At 41.4% G+C, this 20507-nt stretch overlaps 1 protein-coding gene across 3 annotated transcripts; it reads right to left on the reverse strand.

Annotated features, from left to right (window-relative positions):
- Positions 1-1199: 1199 nt before the first annotated feature.
- On the reverse strand, positions 1200-20049 carry atl1 (atlastin GTPase 1). 3 transcript variants are annotated; one of them, XM_042073204.1, is made up of 15 exons: positions 19871-20049; positions 16128-16378; positions 14760-14894; positions 14173-14277; positions 13246-13296; positions 12986-13042; positions 12806-12898; positions 12438-12576; positions 12103-12230; positions 11777-11833; positions 11329-11400; positions 8808-9239; positions 7978-8058; positions 7478-7612; positions 1200-1590 (listed from the first exon to the last, which is right to left on the reverse strand). In XM_042073204.1, the coding sequence occupies exons 1-14, from the start codon at positions 19902-19904 to the stop codon at positions 7502-7504; spliced, it is 1746 nt and encodes a 581-aa protein (XP_041929138.1). In that variant the 5' UTR covers positions 19905-20049; the 3' UTR covers positions 1200-1590; positions 7478-7501. The 3 variants fall into 3 exon arrangements, with proteins under 3 accessions (XP_041929138.1, XP_041929139.1, XP_041929137.1); XM_042073205.1 differs by lacking the exon at positions 1200-1590 and having other exon boundaries at positions 7440-7612; positions 8044-8058; XM_042073203.1 differs by lacking the exon at positions 1200-1590 and having other exon boundaries at positions 7440-7612.
- Positions 20050-20507: the final 458 nt, after the last annotated feature.

Consider the following 20507-nt stretch of genomic DNA (forward strand, 5'->3'; position numbering starts at 1 on the left):
TACTTCAAAAGTATTTTTATAATGGCATTTTCATCATAATCCTCAGTGTAAGTGACAACTCTTTCCTCTCCTTTATAATGTGTAAGTCCTCTTGGGAGACAATCCGCTCTGTGTGCCCGGCTTGTTCCCTGAGGGAAGCTCGGCAGTCAGCTGGGTTAATATGTCTTATTTTAAAGACGCTATTTTAATGTATTTTAAAGGTGGTGAACTTTAAAGGCCAATAGTTCAGTCTCACAGAAAGCCTTGTGGTCACAGCGACTCTTGGCTCTTTCTCTGCCTTACTTTGAAGACCTGATTATTATATGGTTGTTTTTTTTTTTCACTCAATGCTCTGTATCATTAAAAATATATCATAAGCTTGCTAATATACTAATGTATTTATATCATGGCGGTCAATGTTTCTTTCATTCTGGGGCCTTTGCTCTCTTCTACATGTGGATTTGACCATACTGTAGCTCAATGAATGAATGAACTGGTGCGTTTGGTAAAGAAAATAAGCCCTTTCTCTTCTAAGACTGGTTATAGTGATCAAAATCTAGTGGGCATCACAAGTTAAACTATGAAATGATTTTAGGAACCATTTTTGGGGCTAGAAAAGAAAGATAATTTCACTTGACATGAATTTAACAATAACAGTACCATGTAGATTATACAGTTCCCTCCAGAATTATTGGCACCTTTGGTAAAGTTCGACTGAAAACAGGTATAAAAAATAATGTTTTGGTGATGTATTGTAATCTTACAATGAAAATAATGAGAAAAAAATCAACCTTGAAGGGATAGCAAATTTATTCTGAGAAAAAGGAAAATCTCAAAGAAATAAATATGTTTAACAAAAACACGTTGCCCACAATTACTGCCCCCCCTAGAAAATCTTGTAATGTAATAGAAGCATTTTCCTATTTATATATAGTTTTTTCAACATGGGAAAGACAAGAAAATACACTACATTTAAATAAAAAGAAAGTGTGTTGACATTTGGGATGGGATTTTTGGTATGGTATGGTGATGATGTGGGGCTATTTTAATTCCAAAGGCCAAGGGAACTTTATGAAGATGCATAGTATCCAGTTCCATGAAATAACTGGCCTTTAAAAATAAAAATCTGCCTGCCTCTATGGGAATTTAACATAGGGGTGTCCTTACTTATGCCCCCTGTATTTTAAGGAAGAAAATGTATTTAATTACGATACAAAAAAAAAAGAAATCCTGTCTATGCCTATGTTTGTGTCCAGGCTGAAATATGTTGGTGGCAAAGATTTTGCGTTTTGACCCTGATTTTAGAGTGTGGAGATGCCAGATATTGTACACTTTAGTGGGGTGTGTGTGTTCAGATGCTCTACTCTTTGACCGAGGAAGAGACACTCCCCAAACACCTGGTCTCCACCATGTCTCTTGATGTTCTGCTGCAGCCTCCAGTCAGATTAGACTCAGTCGCAGCTCTGACACTTGGGGACGAAAGGAGAATGACTGTGTAAAGACACTCTTTCTCCTAGGCCTCTCACGTGTTGTCCACTTCCTCCAGGGTCATTACATGTAAAAAAAAAAAAAAAAAACACGGCCTCCCACCTGAACCTCTTGCAGACCTTCCTATGAAAGAAGAAAACATAAAGGGGGGTCAAGCAGGAAAGTTTTCCAAAATATCAGCTCATTTAATGTGGAATGACCCCCCACACACACACACACAGTGTGTGGACAGTGCGTATGTGTGTTACACCTGGGAACTGTGTGTGTGTTATAGGTGTGTTGAAATAATGGCTCTTGTAAAGCTCAGACAGGAAATGTGTTCCCATAATGGCTTGTATATATCATTTGAAGGAAACCAGAATTGGATAAAGTTTGAACTGCTGAATGGTAATGCACATTCTCCCCGAAGAACTGTAATTAATCAGCTTTCCATTTTTATTTAAAAGTGTGTGTGTGTGCGCAGCTTGCATTGACCATGTGGAAACTTGTCTGGAGTTGAAACAGAACAGGTATGCAATCTATGAGCCCATTCCAAACAAGAGTGTAAATGCATCCTTTTGGGATATGTGATGTGTATTTACACATTCATTTGTTTTAAGTTGCATGGACACATTAGTTACACAAAAATAATTTGGTGCAGAATCTACTGTAGCTGAATAGGTAGGCAAAGGCTTTCACACAAATGTGTTGTGTGTATACAAATTACCAAGCTGGAGGGAACCATTATGAAAATAAACACTTCAACTGAACAGGCATCTCACAGAGCCATGCGTGTTTCAGGATATGCACAGTTTGTTATTGTATTAATGTACTGTGTTATTTTGAGTGTTCATCATTCATGCCAAAAACCTGGATCTACCCAACACCTCCCATATTTCTTGCCCTAGTCCTTAAGCCATAATAGTTTTGTTTTCAGGGCCATTACAAAGTTATACTGTTGACTGCAATGGTCTGGCTATGAAGATTTTCAACTAAAATAATTTTGCCACAGCAATGAATTTATCAGCAGTATTAGGCAAAGCTCTCAACCTGAGAGTATTTGTGTGTGTGTGTGTGTGTGTGTATGTGTGTGTGTGTGTGTGAGTGTTTGTGTGTGTGTGTGTGTATTCGTGCGTAAATGTGACTAACTGGTTGGAACCATCCTACCCCTAACTCCAAATCCTAACCTGAAACCAATTGTGTCTAAAGGGTGTTACAGATAAGCACAAAAGGGGAAGCGGTTTGTCAATGAATCGAAGTCAGATCAGGTAGGAATCCCATGGTGGGTGTGTTTGCTTCTTCAGGTTGTCATTCAAAAGCGGCTGTGATGGCATCGCAGTGTTGGCTGAGTTTAGCTTGGTACACAATTGTTCTATCTACATCAACTCAAAACAGAAAAAAAAAGCCCTATGGTCTTCACACAATACAAAGTACACTAAGTATTTATGTATAGTATACCTCACCAAGGACGAGTTGATCTAGAATGGACAGAGACATTTCACCATGCTTACTGTAAAGGTGCGTATTTGAGTGATCTCAGACGCAAAGTATCATCAGCTTGGTCAAATATGTAATAATAATAGCAGTAGTAGTAACAACAATGGTAACCCGTTTAAAATAATTTTGCCACAGCAATGAATTTATCTAACAGAATCATGTAAGATGAATATGAGCATGGGCGGATTATGAACTTACGGGCCCCTGGGCCCAGATGTATTAAGGGCCCCCCACTAATTGTCGCATATGTGAAAAATAAATAAATTTGTTGCATATGTGTTAACTTTCCCCAAAAAATGTTCATTTGTTCGATGTGATTTCCTGTATTCTGGTGCATTTTGGGGATGGCCAATACTTTAATTCAATAGCCTATATCCTGATGTGATGATATTGAGGCAATGATTCCATGCAATGGCTTGGGCTTCAGGGCCCCCTGACCCCTTGGGCCCCTGGGCCTGGGCCCGGTAGGCCCGTGCAGTAATCCATCCCTGAATATGAGGTACGTAAAGAACTTCTACCTGGAAGGCAAATGGTCACATGTGACCCCTTGGTGCCTTCACTTCATTGTGTTCCCATAAGCCTTTGCAAGAACACTGTGGTAATCAAGCAGGTATCAGTGATACCAAAAGAGTTCACATGGATTTTCCTAATGTTAGTGATATGCTTACAAACCAGTAGGATTTTGGAGCTGCGTTGTATGTTATGTTATGCTTTCAGTGCATAAGCAAAAGCAGAATCGTGGAATTAAATGACTGCACTTTCTTTTTATTGTGGGTTTTTTTCATATTCCAAGTAAATCCAATGGGTTATTATTTTTTTTCAGTGTGGTACATTTGAAACAAAGGCCTAGGCTAAATTACTTTTCCACCACATCCTGTCTCTTTCATCTACAGTCTGAACTCACACTCCAGGGGGTTGGCCAGGTCGACTTGCTCATCCGTCCTCTCCTGTGTTCCTGGTCAACCTCCCGGCCACTGCTCCTCTTCAGCTTCTCCATCTCAGTCTAGAACAATTGCTAAGTCTGCTCAATTTTGCCCACCTCTAAATATCTTAAAATACAAAAATGACCAATAGTCTAAGCAATTAAACAAAATGAATCAATAAAATCATAAATATTTCAGTCAAGTCTGAGCTACACCAGGCGCGTAACTGAAGCGTTCCGTTCGCGTTGCGTCTGCTGCAACAATTAGCTTCCATTATAATCAATGGAAGTAGCTACACCAGACGTGACAGTGGGGCGTCACGTCTGGTGTAGCTACTTCCATTCAGACCATTCATTTAAAATGGATATTACGCGTCGCGAACGGAACGCTTCAGTTACGCGCCTGGTGTAGCTCATACCTAAGGATGCAACTGACAAAGAGATCTATTTCAAAATAGAATCCTCAGGTCAACTGCTTGGTTGAATTTTCTATTGTGATACACCCTTTAGAATGTCAATTATTTTTCAGATATTTGCACACCTATGGTTTTGAAATTCCAGACGGGACATGCCATTTAACAAAAAGATGGTCTGCTATGTCTGAAGATCTGTTATGATCAGCATGAAGGACAGTGCTGAAACAAGCATGTTTTGCAGCAAAAAGTCACATGAAGACTGAATGACACACTCAGGTTTCATACATAAGCCTTTATATACAGAGCATAAAAGCTCACAGATACTTATAAGCTATTTGTGGTTTATAAATGTCTTATAAAGTCTCTATTCACGACATATGAAGTTCTTATCTGTTACAGTGCAACCATATTTCATTTAACCTTCAATATAGGGCCTACCATTCCAAATTGACTTTGATGAAACTGACCTTAATCCCATTGTACGTGCCGCCATCACAGACCAAAAGAAACCGATCCAACCCAAAACACTTAAATTTACAATATTTATGTGAAGCAGAAAATCTCTTTCCAATAACTTGTATAATATATACACCAAACATCTCACTAGATCCCCACCCTTCACCCCATCCAACAATAAATAAATGTCAAAACTTACAAATCAACACCGTAGAATCTAGATAGGGCGACAAGCCACCAAATCAGGGAGGGTGGGGTGGAGGTGTTGGGCCAAACATAACAAGCATTCTGGACACCACAAGGTCACGGGGATCAGCGTACACAGAGCAGGGTGGGGGGAAGGGGAGAGGGGGGGTCGTTACAGAGCCCATAGTGTTCCCACATGCAATTACCACTGTGGGGGTGGGGTGTAGTCACAAAACAATACACAGAAATAAACAAGCAAACGAATAGAATGTGGTAAACCCACTGCATGTGGTCAACAAACAGTTGATGGTTTTCAGATTTTGTTTTTAGAGGAGAATGTTGATTCCAAGTGACTCTTAACCGAGTCAAAGTGATCTTAAATCTGTTACGTAAAAGCTAGTTTCAGCTGCTCACAGACAGAAGTTTCCTTTTTAAACCAGTTATGAAGACTTTATTTTCGATAAGTTATTTGAAGTACACTCGTGAGGCAGCCTTGATCAAGAGGAGAAAATGGAAAAGTACAGAAATGAAGGACACTTTGTTTGTACAGTGAGGCAGACAAAGGTCCCAAACCTGTGTGACTGCTTTAGCTTTACGTGAGAGAGGCAAACATGAGAACACATGACCAGTAGGATGCTGATTATATAGGAGCGCAAAATAAAGTAAAGCAAAATGGTTGTGTATGGAGTGCTTTAGCACATTTGACATTAAGCACTGTGGTTCAATATCACTTTTCGAATGTGACATGAAATATGAGTTAACATTTGACAGACGGCTAAAGCTGCGCCTTGACTTTTGTCTAAAAATCCAGCTATTCCTTGTTGGACTACATTCTACATATGCCATAGCTGCAATACGGGAATGACAGCAGTTTGTGTTCATATGTGCAAATGTGTATTTTTGTGGTTACAACCTTGAATGTACAAAAGTCCTTGCTAAGCTAATGTTATACTGAGTCTAATGCACTGAACATACTCTAGTCATAGCCTAAAGTACAACTTTGTAGACAGCAGTATTAGGCAAAGCTCTCAACCTGAGAGTATTTGTGTGTGTGTGTGTGTGTGTGTGTGTGTGTGTGTGTGTGTGAGTGTTTGTGTGTGTGTGTGTGTATTCGTGCGTAAATGTGACTAACTGGTTGGAACCATCCTACCCCTAACTCCAAATCCTAACCTGAAACCAATTGTGTCTAAAGGGTGTTACAGATAAGCACAAAAGGGGAAGCGGTTTGTCAATGAATCGAAGTCAGATCAGGTAGGAATCCCATGGTGGGTGTGTTTGCTTCTTCAGGTTGTCATTCAAAAGCGGCTGTGATGGCATCGCAGTGTTGGCTGAGTTTAGCTTGGCACACAATTGTTCTATCTACATCAACTCAAAACAGAAAAAAGCCCTATGGTCTTCACACAATACAAAGTACACTAAGTATTTAAGTACAGTATACCTCACCAAGGACGAGTTGATCTAGAATGGACAGAGACATTTCACCATGCTTACTGTAAAGGTGCGTATTTGAGTGATCTCAGACGCAAAGTATCAGCTCGGTCAAATATGTAATAATAATAGCAGTAGTAGTAACAATAATAGTAACCCGTTTAAAGAGAGCTAAATGTTTTGGATCAAACAACATATTTTTGTACACCGAGGACCCAGAGTCCATATTTGCACAGGGGCTCCAAACATTCCAGGGAAAGACAGAGGTGTTTCTGCCAAAAAGGTCCCAGGTGCTACTGATCTTGTAACACCATGTGTATCATTACATCACCTTGGCATCATTTGACCATTTTGCTCAAACCTTGCACTGTTTTCCGGAGCTCACTGCTATTTATCATTAGACAGGATCCAGGATTTTAGTCCTATGCCTCTCAGTGGTGAACCATTAGCTGGCCTTTCCAAAAACAAATCTACCCCAAGTCCCTAAAGACCTGTGAAAGTGGTGCAGCTACAACCAACTACCTGTGTGAACGCAACAGCTTCCCCTCACCCCTGTCCCCAATCCCTCCGCCAGGTGGTGGATGGCTTATTTACAGGTGTTCCAGCAACAGAGGAATATTGGCTGTGTGATGAGAATGATGATGATGATGACGATAATGACAATTTGTGGGTTGTAAAGGTTCAATGCAAGCCTGAGTGCCATTTGCCAAGTGAAGGGAGGGTGGGAGGTTGGGGGAGGATTTGGCGGAGGCAGACGGGCATCATGTTTACTCCCAGGTTTGTTTGTGTTTAAGCCTAAAAGATGTGAGTGCATCAGCGGACGGCTCCAGACACTGCTGGAGTAGAAGTGCCCATTGGGTATGTGTGGTCCCCCCCCCCCTCTCTCTCTCTCTCTTTATCTCTCTCTTTATCTCTCTCTCTCCTTTCTTGTCCTATATCCCATGCTCTCCAACCCCCTTCATAATTCGGTTTCTTACTCTCGCCTCCGATCACTACCTGCTTCTGTTTCTCTCCCATGTTCTTTCTCTTTCTTCCCCTTCTTTTACTCTACTCTCCATCCTTCCCTCCCTCCCTCCCTCCCACCCGCTTCCCACCGTCCCACTGTCCATCATGCTCCTGGCAGGACCTTTGATCCTTTGCGGTCTGCCGCTCAGTTCCTCCTTCTGTTCTGTTCCTCCTGCTGATCCTGCCCTTGGCCAGGGAAGGCGTGGTTGTAAAGGTGGCGGTGATTGGCTGCTGCGTTGTACAGCTTGTAAAGAGCCTGCAAAGGAGACGTTCATCATTGGCTTATTTTTATTCAATTTTATAATGTATTTATTTCCATTTCATTCATTGCCTTCCACTGCACTCTATACAACTGTTTTTCTCTTTTTTCTGCTTCCATCAAGGTTATCAGTTTTATACCACAAGTATTCATTTTTTCCTTGAATCAGCGCTTCATCTCAATAATTAGATTGGCTTAATTCTATATTTTGACTAGCAAAGTATTTTGAGAGGGCTTTAGTTACACTGAAATCATGCATCGGTCTTCCTTAAAAGTTTAAAAGTATATTTCAGAGGTAGTAAAATAGGAATTAACTTCTACAACAGTTAACAAAACCCAGTTGGTATCATACAATAGCATACCCAACCAATGCCTCCAGATGTTGGACTATGAAGGGCAGAGTTGATGATTTGCTCCTGTGGACTCACCTCATTTGTACTTCCCTACAGGAAAAGAGAAGACAAACATTATTGTTACATTTATTCCAACTGTGGCTATTGTGTGTCTTCTTTATTGTTAAACACACAGTAGATTACTATTTCTGACTGGTCACATGGGAAGACTGGGAAGTATTCTACTTTAGAAAAAAAAAATCACAGGAAAGCCTGTGTTCATCAATACAGTCTAGCACATATGACCCGTGTGTGTGTGTGTGTGTGTGTGTGTGTGTGTGTGTGTGTGTGTGTGTGTGTGTGTGTGTGTTAAGGTAAACAATTTTATAGATTTGTCTATACTGTATGTGTGCATGCAATTAAAGTGAAACTTTAAAAACGGATAGTTCGGGTCCTTGATTATGATTGGCTGAATCACGTTCGATGCCCGTTGTAAAATTCAGCACAAACATACACCATGACTGCATTTGGTTCTATATTACTGTGCTACCACAACTTCATACAAAAGTTAGAGTAGCTGCGTCTCCAAGTTGCTTGGCAACCATTCTGATAGAGGAAATATATTTCTTGGTGGAAGAATGATTATCTATGAATACATTGTTACATTTCTCGTTGCTGTGCCTTTATTTTATGAAATCTTGCATGAAATATGTGTATAAAGTGTCTGTGTAAAAGATTGTGAAATGCAACATAATACTACATAATGTATGCATACTGTTTATCCTTTGACACCCACTCAAGTCTCTATATAAAACGATGGTATATATTCATGAGCATTTGTGAAACAGCGTCAGCCTCACCTGGTCCCAGAGTGCGCCAGCCACCTGGTCGATGACGGCACCCAGCTCGCGGTACTCGCCCGAGTAGCGGATATACGCCCAGGTGCAGAGTGTGATGAGTGCCAGGCCCAGCACCATGTTGCACACGCTGGCAATCACGTCCACGCCCACGAAGCCCGTGATGCCCGCAGCCACGTACATAATGAAGATGACCACGAAGAGCGTGGCGGGGGTGCGCGCGGCATGGAAGATGTTCTTGGAGTCGTTGTGCTTGATGTACTGCACGAAGAGCTCGTCCACCTCCGCCTCGAGCTGCTGCAGGTAACGGCGGCTGAACTCCTCCCCGCCCATCTTCTTGACGCCGCGGAACACGGCCAGCGCCTCCTGCCGGATGTCGACGTGGCGCGCCTGCAGCTCGCTGGGTGCCAGGAAGGGACGATCACCACCGCTCACCTGTGGGCAGTCAGTGGCATCAGTGAGAAGTGCAGAAGTGGAATGTACCCCATATTGGCACATATATACACACAAAATCATACTCTGATGCATTAGAAACACAGGTAATCAGGTCACGTATAAATAAACTTGTGGGCAGTCACAGGCAATGATACGACGGAGTATTAGGGCCATACATGAAGGAAAAAATATTTTTGCCATGATGAGATTAAACTCGACATGTCGATTTTAAAGTCGCCATGTCGACATTAAACTCAACATTTCGAGAATAAAGTTGAAATATCATGTCGACTTTAATCTCGACGTGTTGACATTAAACTCAACATTTTGAGAATAAGTTAGTTTGGAGAGAGAACGACCGCTCGGGACGATTGAAAGGGAGGACGAATGAAACATAGTTTTCTTCGAGTGTAACGATGATTAGACATAGGCCTGTAGGCCTATCATGTGGACAAAACATAGAACATATTAACCTCTGTTGCTCAGCCAAATACTTTCCTGTTAGGTCCTTATCACGGAGTTACAGGCGATAAATGCGATGGTCAAAAGTAGCCTAAACGTCATTAGCGGCTTATTTATTTATTGTAGGCCTATTATTAAAGAGTGTTTTTCATCTAAAGGTTCAACTTCATGCTGATGCACTAGACTAGGCATACTAGGCGCTCTCCCTAATCCTAGACTTTCACATTGCTTGTAATGGATGCAAAACAGCCTATTGCTGAATGTCTATGGAGGGATGAATGAAACTGTCCTCCCGACCACCCCATGGGCTAGTAGCCTACATGCGCACATGCAGACATAGTGCATAAATAAAGTACATGCACACATATTCCCTCACGGGATCAAAGTAGTATATATGCTTATGCTATACCTGTGTTTATAGCCTCCTATATTTATTGCAGGTGAGACATGGAAAAGCAGTTTTAGAAAAATGAGTTTTGCCATGTTAACCTATGGAGAGTGACGGCCTGTGGGTCATGAAGGGCAGTTATTTGGATGTGCGGTGGCCTTACCCACGTAAAACAGAGTGAAATAACATTTTGTACAGAAACATTATATCATTGGATACATGTATTATTCTAGCTATATAGCCTAAACGGCATAGTGCATGGTATTTCCATAACCGCGAGATACAGCACTTCACGATGACGGCAATGAGTAGGCCTAGTTAACAGACAAGACGCAATCTATCTGAATATCTGCAATCTAACAATCTATCTGAAATAACACCTATTTGAAGCCCATTATTCAAGTAACATATTGTGTGTTAGTGTAGGCTACATAGCTTAAACTGTGTAGGCATGGGCGGATTATGAATTTACGGGCCCCTGGGCCCAGATGTATAAAGGGCCCCCCACTAATTGTCGCATATATGTGAAAAATAAATACATTTATTGCATATGTGTTAACTTTCCCCAAATTTTTTTAATTTGTTCGATGTGATTTCCTGTATTCTGGTGCATTTTGGGGATGGCCAATACTTTAATTCAATAGCCTACATCCTGATGTGATGATATTGAGGCAATGATTCCATGCAATGGCTTGGGCTTCAGGGCCCCCTGACCCCTTGGGCCCCTGGGCCTGGGCCCGGTAGGCCCGTGCAGTAATCCATCCATGTGTGTAGGCTATGTTTAAACTGTATTGCGAGTTTAATGTCAGCATGTCGACTTGTCGACACGTCAAGAATAAAGTAGATATGCTATTACAACTTTATTCTCGAAATGTCGAGTTTAATGTCGACATGGCGACTTTAAAGTCGACACGTCGAGATTAAAGTCGAAATAACATTTCAACTTTATTCTCGAAATGTCGAGTTTAAAGTCAACATGTCGAGTTTAATCTCGCCATGGCAAAAATATTTTTTTTCTTCATGTGTGGCCCTAATACTCCGTCGTACAATGAACAATGCTCGTATGGATGGTGATGGACAAATGAAAGAAAGGATTGACATGACGGCAGGCAAGAACAGATGAAAATAGAGATGGAAATATGGATAAACATATCAAATAACTGATGATGATGATTACAACACACTTAAAAGGTTAAATAAATGTTGTTTGGAAGGAGTGATGATGAATGGAGAGATCACCTCCTCCATCTTCTTGCTGTAGAGGTCTTTGGCTGCTGCAACAGCTGCCAGGTTATTAGCCTCAGCTGTAGCCTGTAGAGACAAGAAATACTTTACAAATGATACATATTCACACAAACAACAAACACTCGAATGAATGCATCCACAAAAATATACAGAAAATACATGTGATGTAAACCCAATGATGGAAAATATCTGATCTTGAGATTTTGATATTTCTCTGTCTGATGTTTCTTCACAGTAGGAAACAGAGTGATTTGTTTGTTTCGTAAGTATGATTTCCCATACATTTTATTTGGAACATTTTTTTAAAATGATTCTATCAATATTGCAGCAGTCTAAGAAGGATTACAGCATAAGCATTCTCATATAATTGCTAAAATTATTCAGTAAAAAATCTCTTTCTTTAAGGTGACATGCATGCAGAAATAAGACCTGGTTAAAGTACCTGTAGCATGGACTTGGGGTGTGGCAGTTCTTCCCCCTGGTATATCTTTATGTATGCCTAAAAAAAAGAGTACATTTCATTTTCACTCACTATTAATTTCCCCCCAATGTTAACAACACATCTTATCCAAATCAGCATTTCTGCTTTTCTGAAAAGCCATGTTTCCTGGAACCAATACTTGCACCACAATGCATTCTCAATTAAGCCATAAGGATCCTACCAATAGATTTGGAGAGGTTACATACAGAGCATGATGAAAACAAAAACTCTGCATTCTCAGTCACAAGGGTCATAGTAAGAGAGGGTCATCAGAGAGAGTTGCTCACCTTGAAGTACTCAAGCAGGCCTCGGCAGGTGATGTTGCTGCCGTTGATCTCCTTGACGTCCAGGTTGCGCGGACTCAACAGCCAGGGCACCAGCACACGCAGGTGGTTGGTGAACTCGGGGTCAATCTCTGCCAGAGAGAGGAGAGAGACCACAGCACGGGTCAGCACAGATAGGATTTATGGCTTCACCACCCAGTCACTGCATAGAGTTGAACATAGGCAATCTGTAATCTGATTAGCTGTTGTGCACACATATCAATGTTTTGTCAAACTAAATTGTGCAATGCATCTTTAAACAGACAGAGGAGGTTTGTTTTTCAAAGTCTGACAAGCACCTTGAAGTCGTCCATCAAAGTGTGGGTTGGTAGCCACCTTGAGGCCTGGATGAGGCATCAGAAAGCAGGAGATGTTTGTGAAGCAGGAGTGGATGTGTTTCCGCACGTTCTGCAGCTCCTCATGCTGGTTCTCTGAGATCTAAATGAAAAATAAAATCATAATAGTCATCACACAAGTATTAAAATGGCCAGTTTAGCGCCCTCTATTGGGATAAATGCAGAGACCAAATTTCCCTCACGGGATCAAAAGAGTATATATACTTATACTCTAGTAAACATTTGTGGTATTGCTGAATATGTCTTTGTGAAAGTGGGCTGTATGGTCTGTGTAATCATGACAAAGCAATCCTGCTGTGGTGACCTCTGACCTTTAGTCTCTTTTCCAGGAACTTCATCCCTCCTTCCTGACCATACGAGAACTCATAAGGAAAGCTCCAGTCCCGCACCAGGAAGATCATGGACTGAAAACACATTCAAAACATTAGATAATTTGGATCTTGAGAAAAAGAAACAGAGAGAGAAGCTATTTCCCAAAGGAGAATGAGCACCTGGAATGGTTTCAGGAATGTTTCCTCCATGGCTAGTCTACCATACTCAGTGAAAAGCTGTGGAGACAATGACCAAACCAAGCAGAAATTATGAAAACCAGCCCTCTGTTTAAGTGTTTGTGTGTGTGTGTGTGTGTGTGTGTGTGTGTGTGTGTGTGTGTGTGTGTGTGTGTGTGTGTGTGTGTGTGTGTGTGTGTGTGAATATAAAACGGACTATTTGGTACTTTGGAGCTCATAATGCATCATCAGCATTCACCCACCTGTAGATGCTGAAGATCATCCTCCTGGACATTCTGGGAGATATTGTACACCTAAAGGCAGGATTGTGTGCGAATGTTAATATAGATGCATTTTAGTTCAGTGGGACTAAAGCATAATTTAGAACTGGTTGGTCAGAGTCATTGCAGAACTACAATTTTGAAAATAGTCCCTATGCAAATTGATATACAAAAGTAATATACAGTATGGGCATTGCTACACTGCAAAAAATGGACTTAAAATATTTTACAATTTTATTTATTATTTATTTTATTAATATTGTTGCTAGTGCATGAATTACTATATGGCATGCTTTTAACTCATCTGCATAGACATACAGTATAATGCAATACCTCTACATTAAATACAGGCTATGTGCAGGAAATTATGCTTTCCTTCCGTCTGGTTTTCATCTTCTGTATATTCATAATCAAAGTCCTTATAGGCAAATCTCACACATCTCTCAGACATAATAACTTAGTAGTATCAGCAGCCTAACTAGAATATTCTCCAACTTTCTTTCGTAATGTTGACAATTCTGCACTCAATGTGGATATTCTATATAATATATGACTGACAGAAAAAATATTTAAGTTTACTTTTACATGGTTTAGGATGTGTCAGGCACTGCCTACCATCACAAAAAAATCAATACAACGCAGCTTTGGCCAGAAATAGAAAAACGGATTTCTGAATACTGAAGCATCATGGCGATGCTCATTGTTGGCTCACGAATATCGTGGATAGCATTAACATTAAACAGAACTTCTATACAGGAGCAGTTACACAGGGCATGGTTTAGATATAAACAGTGCCAGACAAGGTACACAGAAAACCATATGAAGCACATTTAGTTGCCACTGATGAGGGGTCCAATTTCACTTTCAGGTTGACACGAAGAATGCAGAATTCCCTTGAGTGCCTCCTACCTGCATGGAACTGATCATGGTGCTGAGGGCAAACACTGTGGCAGAGTCCCTCAGAGTGGACTGGCTGTCAAATGTCCCCTGGGTGTCCATAAGCAGCACGGCCACCTGCAGGACAGCAGGACGCCAGAACACGTGAGGACAGGAAAAAAAACAAGTCCCAAGACGCTCACCGCTGCTGTGCAAGGGGCAGGTGGGATACAGTGCGAGAAACATACGCCCACTTACATTAACAGAATTGGCATTACGATAATGGGCTCTTGCACATGTTGGTTGGTGTGAAAGAGAGAACTACGTTGCGTGAATGTTTCAAACAGAGTGTGTGTGTGTGTGTGTGTGTGTGTGTAGATAGATAGATAGATAGATAGATAGATAGATAGATACTTTATTGATCCCCAAGGGGAAATTCAAGAAATTTCAAGTGTGTGTGTGTGTGTGTGTGTGTGTGTGTGAGAGAATGTGTATTTGTCTGTGTGTCTGTGTGTGAATGTGTGTGTGTGTGTGTGTGTGTGTGTGTGTGTGTGTGTGTGTGTGTGTGTGTGTGTGTGAGAGAGAGAGAGAGAAAGTGCTCGTGCGCACACGGTTTTTACCTTCGTCCCATCTGGTTTATCCACTAGGAAGACCTCACTCCAGATCTGGATTCCAGTGGTCTCCCTCTCAGATCCTCCCCTCCATGAAAACCCAGTCAGAGGCTCCTCCGGATCACCCAACCAATTCTCTGAAGCCTACACACACACACACACACACACACACACACACACACACACACACACACACACACACACACACACACACACACACACACACACACACACACATAAACACCACATTCAGTCATATGAAGTCATAAACTGCCTTCAGACATGTCCTCCACACTATATGCAGATCTTTGTCAAACAGGTGTCCTTTTGGGTGACTCAGATATGATGCTTACATGCGAACATTATGCGGACATTATGTGTGAACGACACCGACGCACATGAACAGAACCTCTGTGTGGTTGAACAGGTTGAACGTGGTCGAACACGCACATGAACAGAATCTCCGCATGTTCTTCGCTTCGTTCAGACATGAGCTCATTTACATAATGTCCGTCTGAAATACTAAGAGGGGAGTAGTGTAAGAGCCGCCTAAGTTCGGAGTTCCAAATGTCGGGATATGTTGTTCAGATATACGGCCCAACTGCTTGATATCCGCAGAACATGCAGACTTACACGTAAGTCTGAAAGCAGCTATAGACAAACAAATGCATTCACATAAACACAAACATGCACAACTCTTATATTAGAAGTTGAATGTTCATTTTTACACATACAAACACTAGGCTGGGTGGTCTGAGACTTTCTATCCTTACATAACCAAGACACCAGTAGAAACCTGACCAAGCTAACAAGCCTATATCATCAGCAGACACCATGACATGGCTATTCTGTATCAATGTACATCACATACTGTACATTATTCATTATCCAGCAACCAGCCAGAAAAGCTTATCTCTGTTTTCTGTCATATACTGTAAAATAGCCATGGGTCATCATCTCCACAAATCAATTCAATGAATGGCAAAGAGAAACAGTGATTGGGCCTCAAGGGGTTCAGATTAATGGACGGAGAAATTAGCCATGAAAGACATCTGGACACACCCAGTGTGGATTAACAAAGGGACACAATACCCAATATACAGCAGATAGAAATTTACACGTAACAAAATCAACGTGTAAAATAGTAGCTGTAAGGACCAGTAAAGAAGGTAAACAATAGGGAGTGTGGGGTATTATGGAGCTGAATCTTACTTGAAGCTAAGTTAGTGAGCATTCATGAACATTTGAAGTTCATTTCATGACAAATTTCTGATCATTTAAGTTGAATTACTGTAACACATTGTCTAAACAAATACCCCCTGTCTCTGCTGATGCCTCTCTCCTGCCTCCTCAGACACCTGCTCTCCCTCCACTCACCTGGTTGTACATGTAGCGCAGCATGAAGTCCATGAGAAAGGACTTGCCCTTCCGGAAAGCTCCGGCCACTGAAATAGCCACCACCTCACGGTCCCTCACTTCCTCCGACAGCAGGATGCGACTGAGGGCCACCTCATCCAGCTCGAAGGAGTGGTCGTCCTTGACAACCAGCACTTGCACAGGCCGCGCCTTCCCATCTGGCTCCTCCTCCTCTGAGCTCCAATCATATATGCCTTTATCTGTGAACGAGCCTGGGAGAAGAAAAAAAACACAACAAAAACAGGAAGAGATCTTCAGACCAATGAAATGACAATATCCACCATGTCCTTTTACAGTGTTTTTTTTTTATTTCATTAACTAATTTGTTATTTTATCGCGTATGTACACTAGACACACACACACACACACACACATAGAGACAGGCATCTCAAACTATTTAATCTCAACAGTAGACCTCCTATTATGGGATGTCTGTCCCCTTCCCATTTCCGTTTCACTGTTATCACCATCAAATGTATCCATAACCCAAAAACCTTACAAGACCTCCCACTGTTAAAGGAGAATTCCGGTGTGATATTGACCTAAAGTGTATCGAAACATGATACCGAGTGTGAACGTATGTCTCATAGCCCATCTCGGCTTGTCCCCTGCACTCCAAAATCTGGCGCTAGTTAGCCGATGCTACCAACATCTTTTTCAATAGTGGTGCTTCGGCATCGGGCTAGCCATGCAAATAAATCACTGTTTTACACCCATTTACGAGGCTCAATGTATCTCCACACTTCATTGGTAGACTTCCGAGGGCCCTGACATTTAAAACGAGACATTGAGAACTTTGAAAAAGCACTGGTAGTTTACTTACAAGACGATTTATACAGACAGTATCTTCACGAAGTTTAGCGTTTGCAGCCATCTTGAATTTAGACACGATAAGTCGAGCAACGAGTAAGAATGAACAGCTATGATAAGGGATCAGATTCCAAAAATAATTCAGTGGAAATGCATGGATTCCAGTTGCTGCTACTGGAAGAAACTGGAATCCATGCATTTCCACTGAATTATTTTTGGAATCTGATCCCTTATCATAGCTGTTCATTCTTACTCGTTGCTCGACTTATCGTTAGATGGGCTATGAGACATACGTTCACACTCGGTATCATGTTTCAATACACTTTAGGTCAATATCACACCGGAATTCTCCTTTAAGAGCATCATTATTTATGTAAACTAGCATCTCATTGCATTGTACATCCAATGTCTCACTTACAGGTTGCTTCAGATCAATACATCACTCCATAGATGGATTAAAAAACAGCAGTGAGCAACAGTGAGCAACATCGATCAGTTGCTCTGCTCCTGACAACAGGCTACTAGCTGGATGGTAGCATTAGTTTCCGGTTAGAGTGACTCACTCCAGTTAGAGTGGCTTCTCTTATTTCTCTGGCTGTTTGTTGGCCATGATGAGGCTGTGTGGGATGGGTTTAGGTTAGGCCCCGCCACAAATACATGACTGAGTGTGGGAGACTCTGTGTGTGTGTGTGTGTGTGTGTGTGTGTGTGTGTGCGTGTGTGTGTGTGTGCACATGTGTGTCTATCTGTATTGTGTATGTGTATGTGATTTAAATAAATAAATAAAAACAGGTGGAAAATGCACTCACATTCCTGCAATTCTGATTTAATGTGTTGTGTGTTTGTGTATTCAGTCAGAGGACAAAAAATAATTATAAGAAACTCAACAGAATGACAAAAGTACAAACTAGTAAGAATTTCAAATTGTTGCAGAAAAACTGCAGTGAGAATAACAAGTGCTTCAAGGCCTCCTAAGGCAGAAGTGCTACTTGGGGCAAACAGTCCATGGCCTCTACCTGTCTTGATTCATTATAAGACAGTGGTCAATCATTCTCAAGGGCATTGGATTCATTTAGCCCGAGGAGATTCATTCTAGCTGGCGAATGTTAATTGATTTCACTTAACCTATCTTCACCTGGTTCAATAATGACCTGGGAGCTAGCTTGCTATCTGTGAAGTTACAATCATATTGGGTCATCAGAATGTCTTTAGCAGGGATGATGAAGCATTCTCACGGGAGAACGTACCCAATCCTTATGCTTAAACCCCTAAAACCCCTTGGTGAACATCTAATCCCTATCCCACAACCAAATAACCTTGAGTACTTCTGCCATTAAAGTTGGAGGACTTTTATAGTCCCAATGAGTGTAGCATAGCTACAAAGTCCCAGCTCTTGATCCATTGAGGGAGGTCGGAAGTCTTTGTAATTACACGTGTTCCTGTTATTTAAAAGTGATCTATTTGAGCACGAGGAAAGATATGGAAAATGGACTGCACTTGCTCATTCACTCTGGTAGCACTCTTCAGGTACACCTTTTACAAATCCATCATCAAGTTGGAATGGGTGGGCCTACTACATAACACAAATAGCCTACTGTTTTAGACTGGTTTAGGCTGTTCAACCTCTTCCTTCAATACAACTGTAAACTATGTTTTGTTGTTTCTCCTTTAGGCTTATTCTACCCTCTGTATCAGGTGTAAGAACAGCTGGCCTATAACTATGGAACCTCCTGGGACATCTTCACTTCTCAGCAGTTCATTAACCTATTATTCCACTGTCATATTGTCAGATTGGACGGACACACACACACACACACACATATATATATATATATATATATACACATACACACACACACAGACAAAATAACAAAAACAAAAAATAAAACAGTAGCGATAAGGTTAATGCAGCATACAGAGCACTGTAAATTATTCACGCTCAAACCCCTCTGTGCTTCTTTGAATAGAGCGCATCACACGTTGGTTGGAGCATCACTACCATAACCCAAAGGCTTATTGCTCCAAACACACACACACACACACCCTTTAATGATCATCATCTCAGGTTCAGACGCAGCCCAGACCTACCCCACAGCTGCTATGTGGGTCAGAACTGCTTTTGCTCCTTTAATGATACTGTATAGCCCATATTATAGACCCCCAAACTGTGTGCCTCTGGCCATTTGCTCACTGACTCCGTCAAAAAAAATCTTTGTGACATACTGAAACGATCATAGCCTGTTGTCAAGCTAGACATTTCACGCATAGGCTACTGATTATGAGGCATCAATGTAAAATACTATATCACGAATGACAGGCTCCACTCGTGTTATTGGTTCAATTAAATGTTCAAAGGGAAGCTCCTGTAACATAGCCTATTCACATCTCGTCTTGACGCTAAGTCAGTGCTACATAAACACCATAAGATGACCACTTGCATAGGCCACATCTATTTACGCACCACAGAGGGCTTTATTTATCACAATAAAGCACCAACCATCAAAAGAACAAAACAAGCCATGACTTTGGCCTGCACCGAGCTTAGACTGCGTGTGTTGGGTGTACATGTCTTTCGGAGAGTGTTTATCGCAACAGTGACGATGCGAAGCTAGTTTAGGCCGTTGCGGTGGCTGAAAATAAGGGCGAGGAAACCCCTCTTATAAATTGCTGATGGATAAAAGACGACATAACGCCTATAGCCTAGCCTATCGACACTGCGTTCTAATGAAATTATTTAAGGGCCATCCGAAAGAAGCGACTTGGTCCAATCTAGTCAGATAGGCTACGATAGAGAATATTAGCAACTGCGGGCATACATCACTAAGGTGCGTCTCCCCTCACGAAAAAAAAAAATAGGCTACAACCAAGGCGGTACATCACAAAACGAGCACTTACCCCAGCTGTCTCTGTCTTTACGATTCCTAGCCATTGTGCTGCTGGATGTCGATCTCTGTTCCTCTGTTCAAGGATGTATCAGTGGTACAGTATAGCCTAATCACCAATCATGAGGCAACTACTCTCCCAGATCACAACCGAAGATGCTCGTTCTCATCCAGAGAAGGACGATGATGCTATTTCTCGGGTGACGAGAAAGTGCAAACAATTAAATAACCTCTAGAGGGTGATGTAAGACTTCTTTGGATTTGTGCTGATACTGTGCTGATATCAAACGATATATATCGTCCAATCTGCGTAGGAAGACTTGAGATTTTTTTTATTTTTTTGCATTTGTGTGGAGACTGTGGACATGATCACTATGAAAATAAATGTACAAAATGTCAAGTCTTATTAATAATGCATCTGAGCTTTCAATATTGAGAGCCTGTGGGCGATAGGCAAGCCTGTGATACAACCGCTAGATGGCGGCATTTACAAAAGCTTCAAATATTATTTTTGCTTTTGTGTATGTAGGCTACATTTCTTATATTAATGGCCAGAAGAGTGGCCATTTCAAAACCCAGATAGCAATTTGTAATTTTTGGAGGGGGAGGGAATGATAGCAATTTCATATAAAAATAAATAAATAAAGTGG

Source organism: Alosa sapidissima, chromosome 19 (genome assembly GCF_018492685.1).
Source record: "Alosa sapidissima isolate fAloSap1 chromosome 19, fAloSap1.pri, whole genome shotgun sequence".
Taxonomy (NCBI): domain Eukaryota; kingdom Metazoa; phylum Chordata; class Actinopteri; order Clupeiformes; family Clupeidae; genus Alosa; species Alosa sapidissima.

Coding starts and splice junctions, on each gene's coding strand:
- atl1 (XM_042073204.1), bottom strand. CDS start 19,904: ATGGCTAGGAATCGTAAAGACAGAGACAGCTGGG. Junction 14,278..14,759: donor ATAAACCAGATGGGACGAAG/GTAAAAACCGTG, acceptor GCTGTCCTGCAG/GTGGCCGTGCTGCTTATGGA. Junction 11,834..12,102: donor GCCTGCTTGAGTACTTCAAG/GTGAGCAACTCT, acceptor TCTTTTTTTTAG/GCATACATAAAGATATACCA.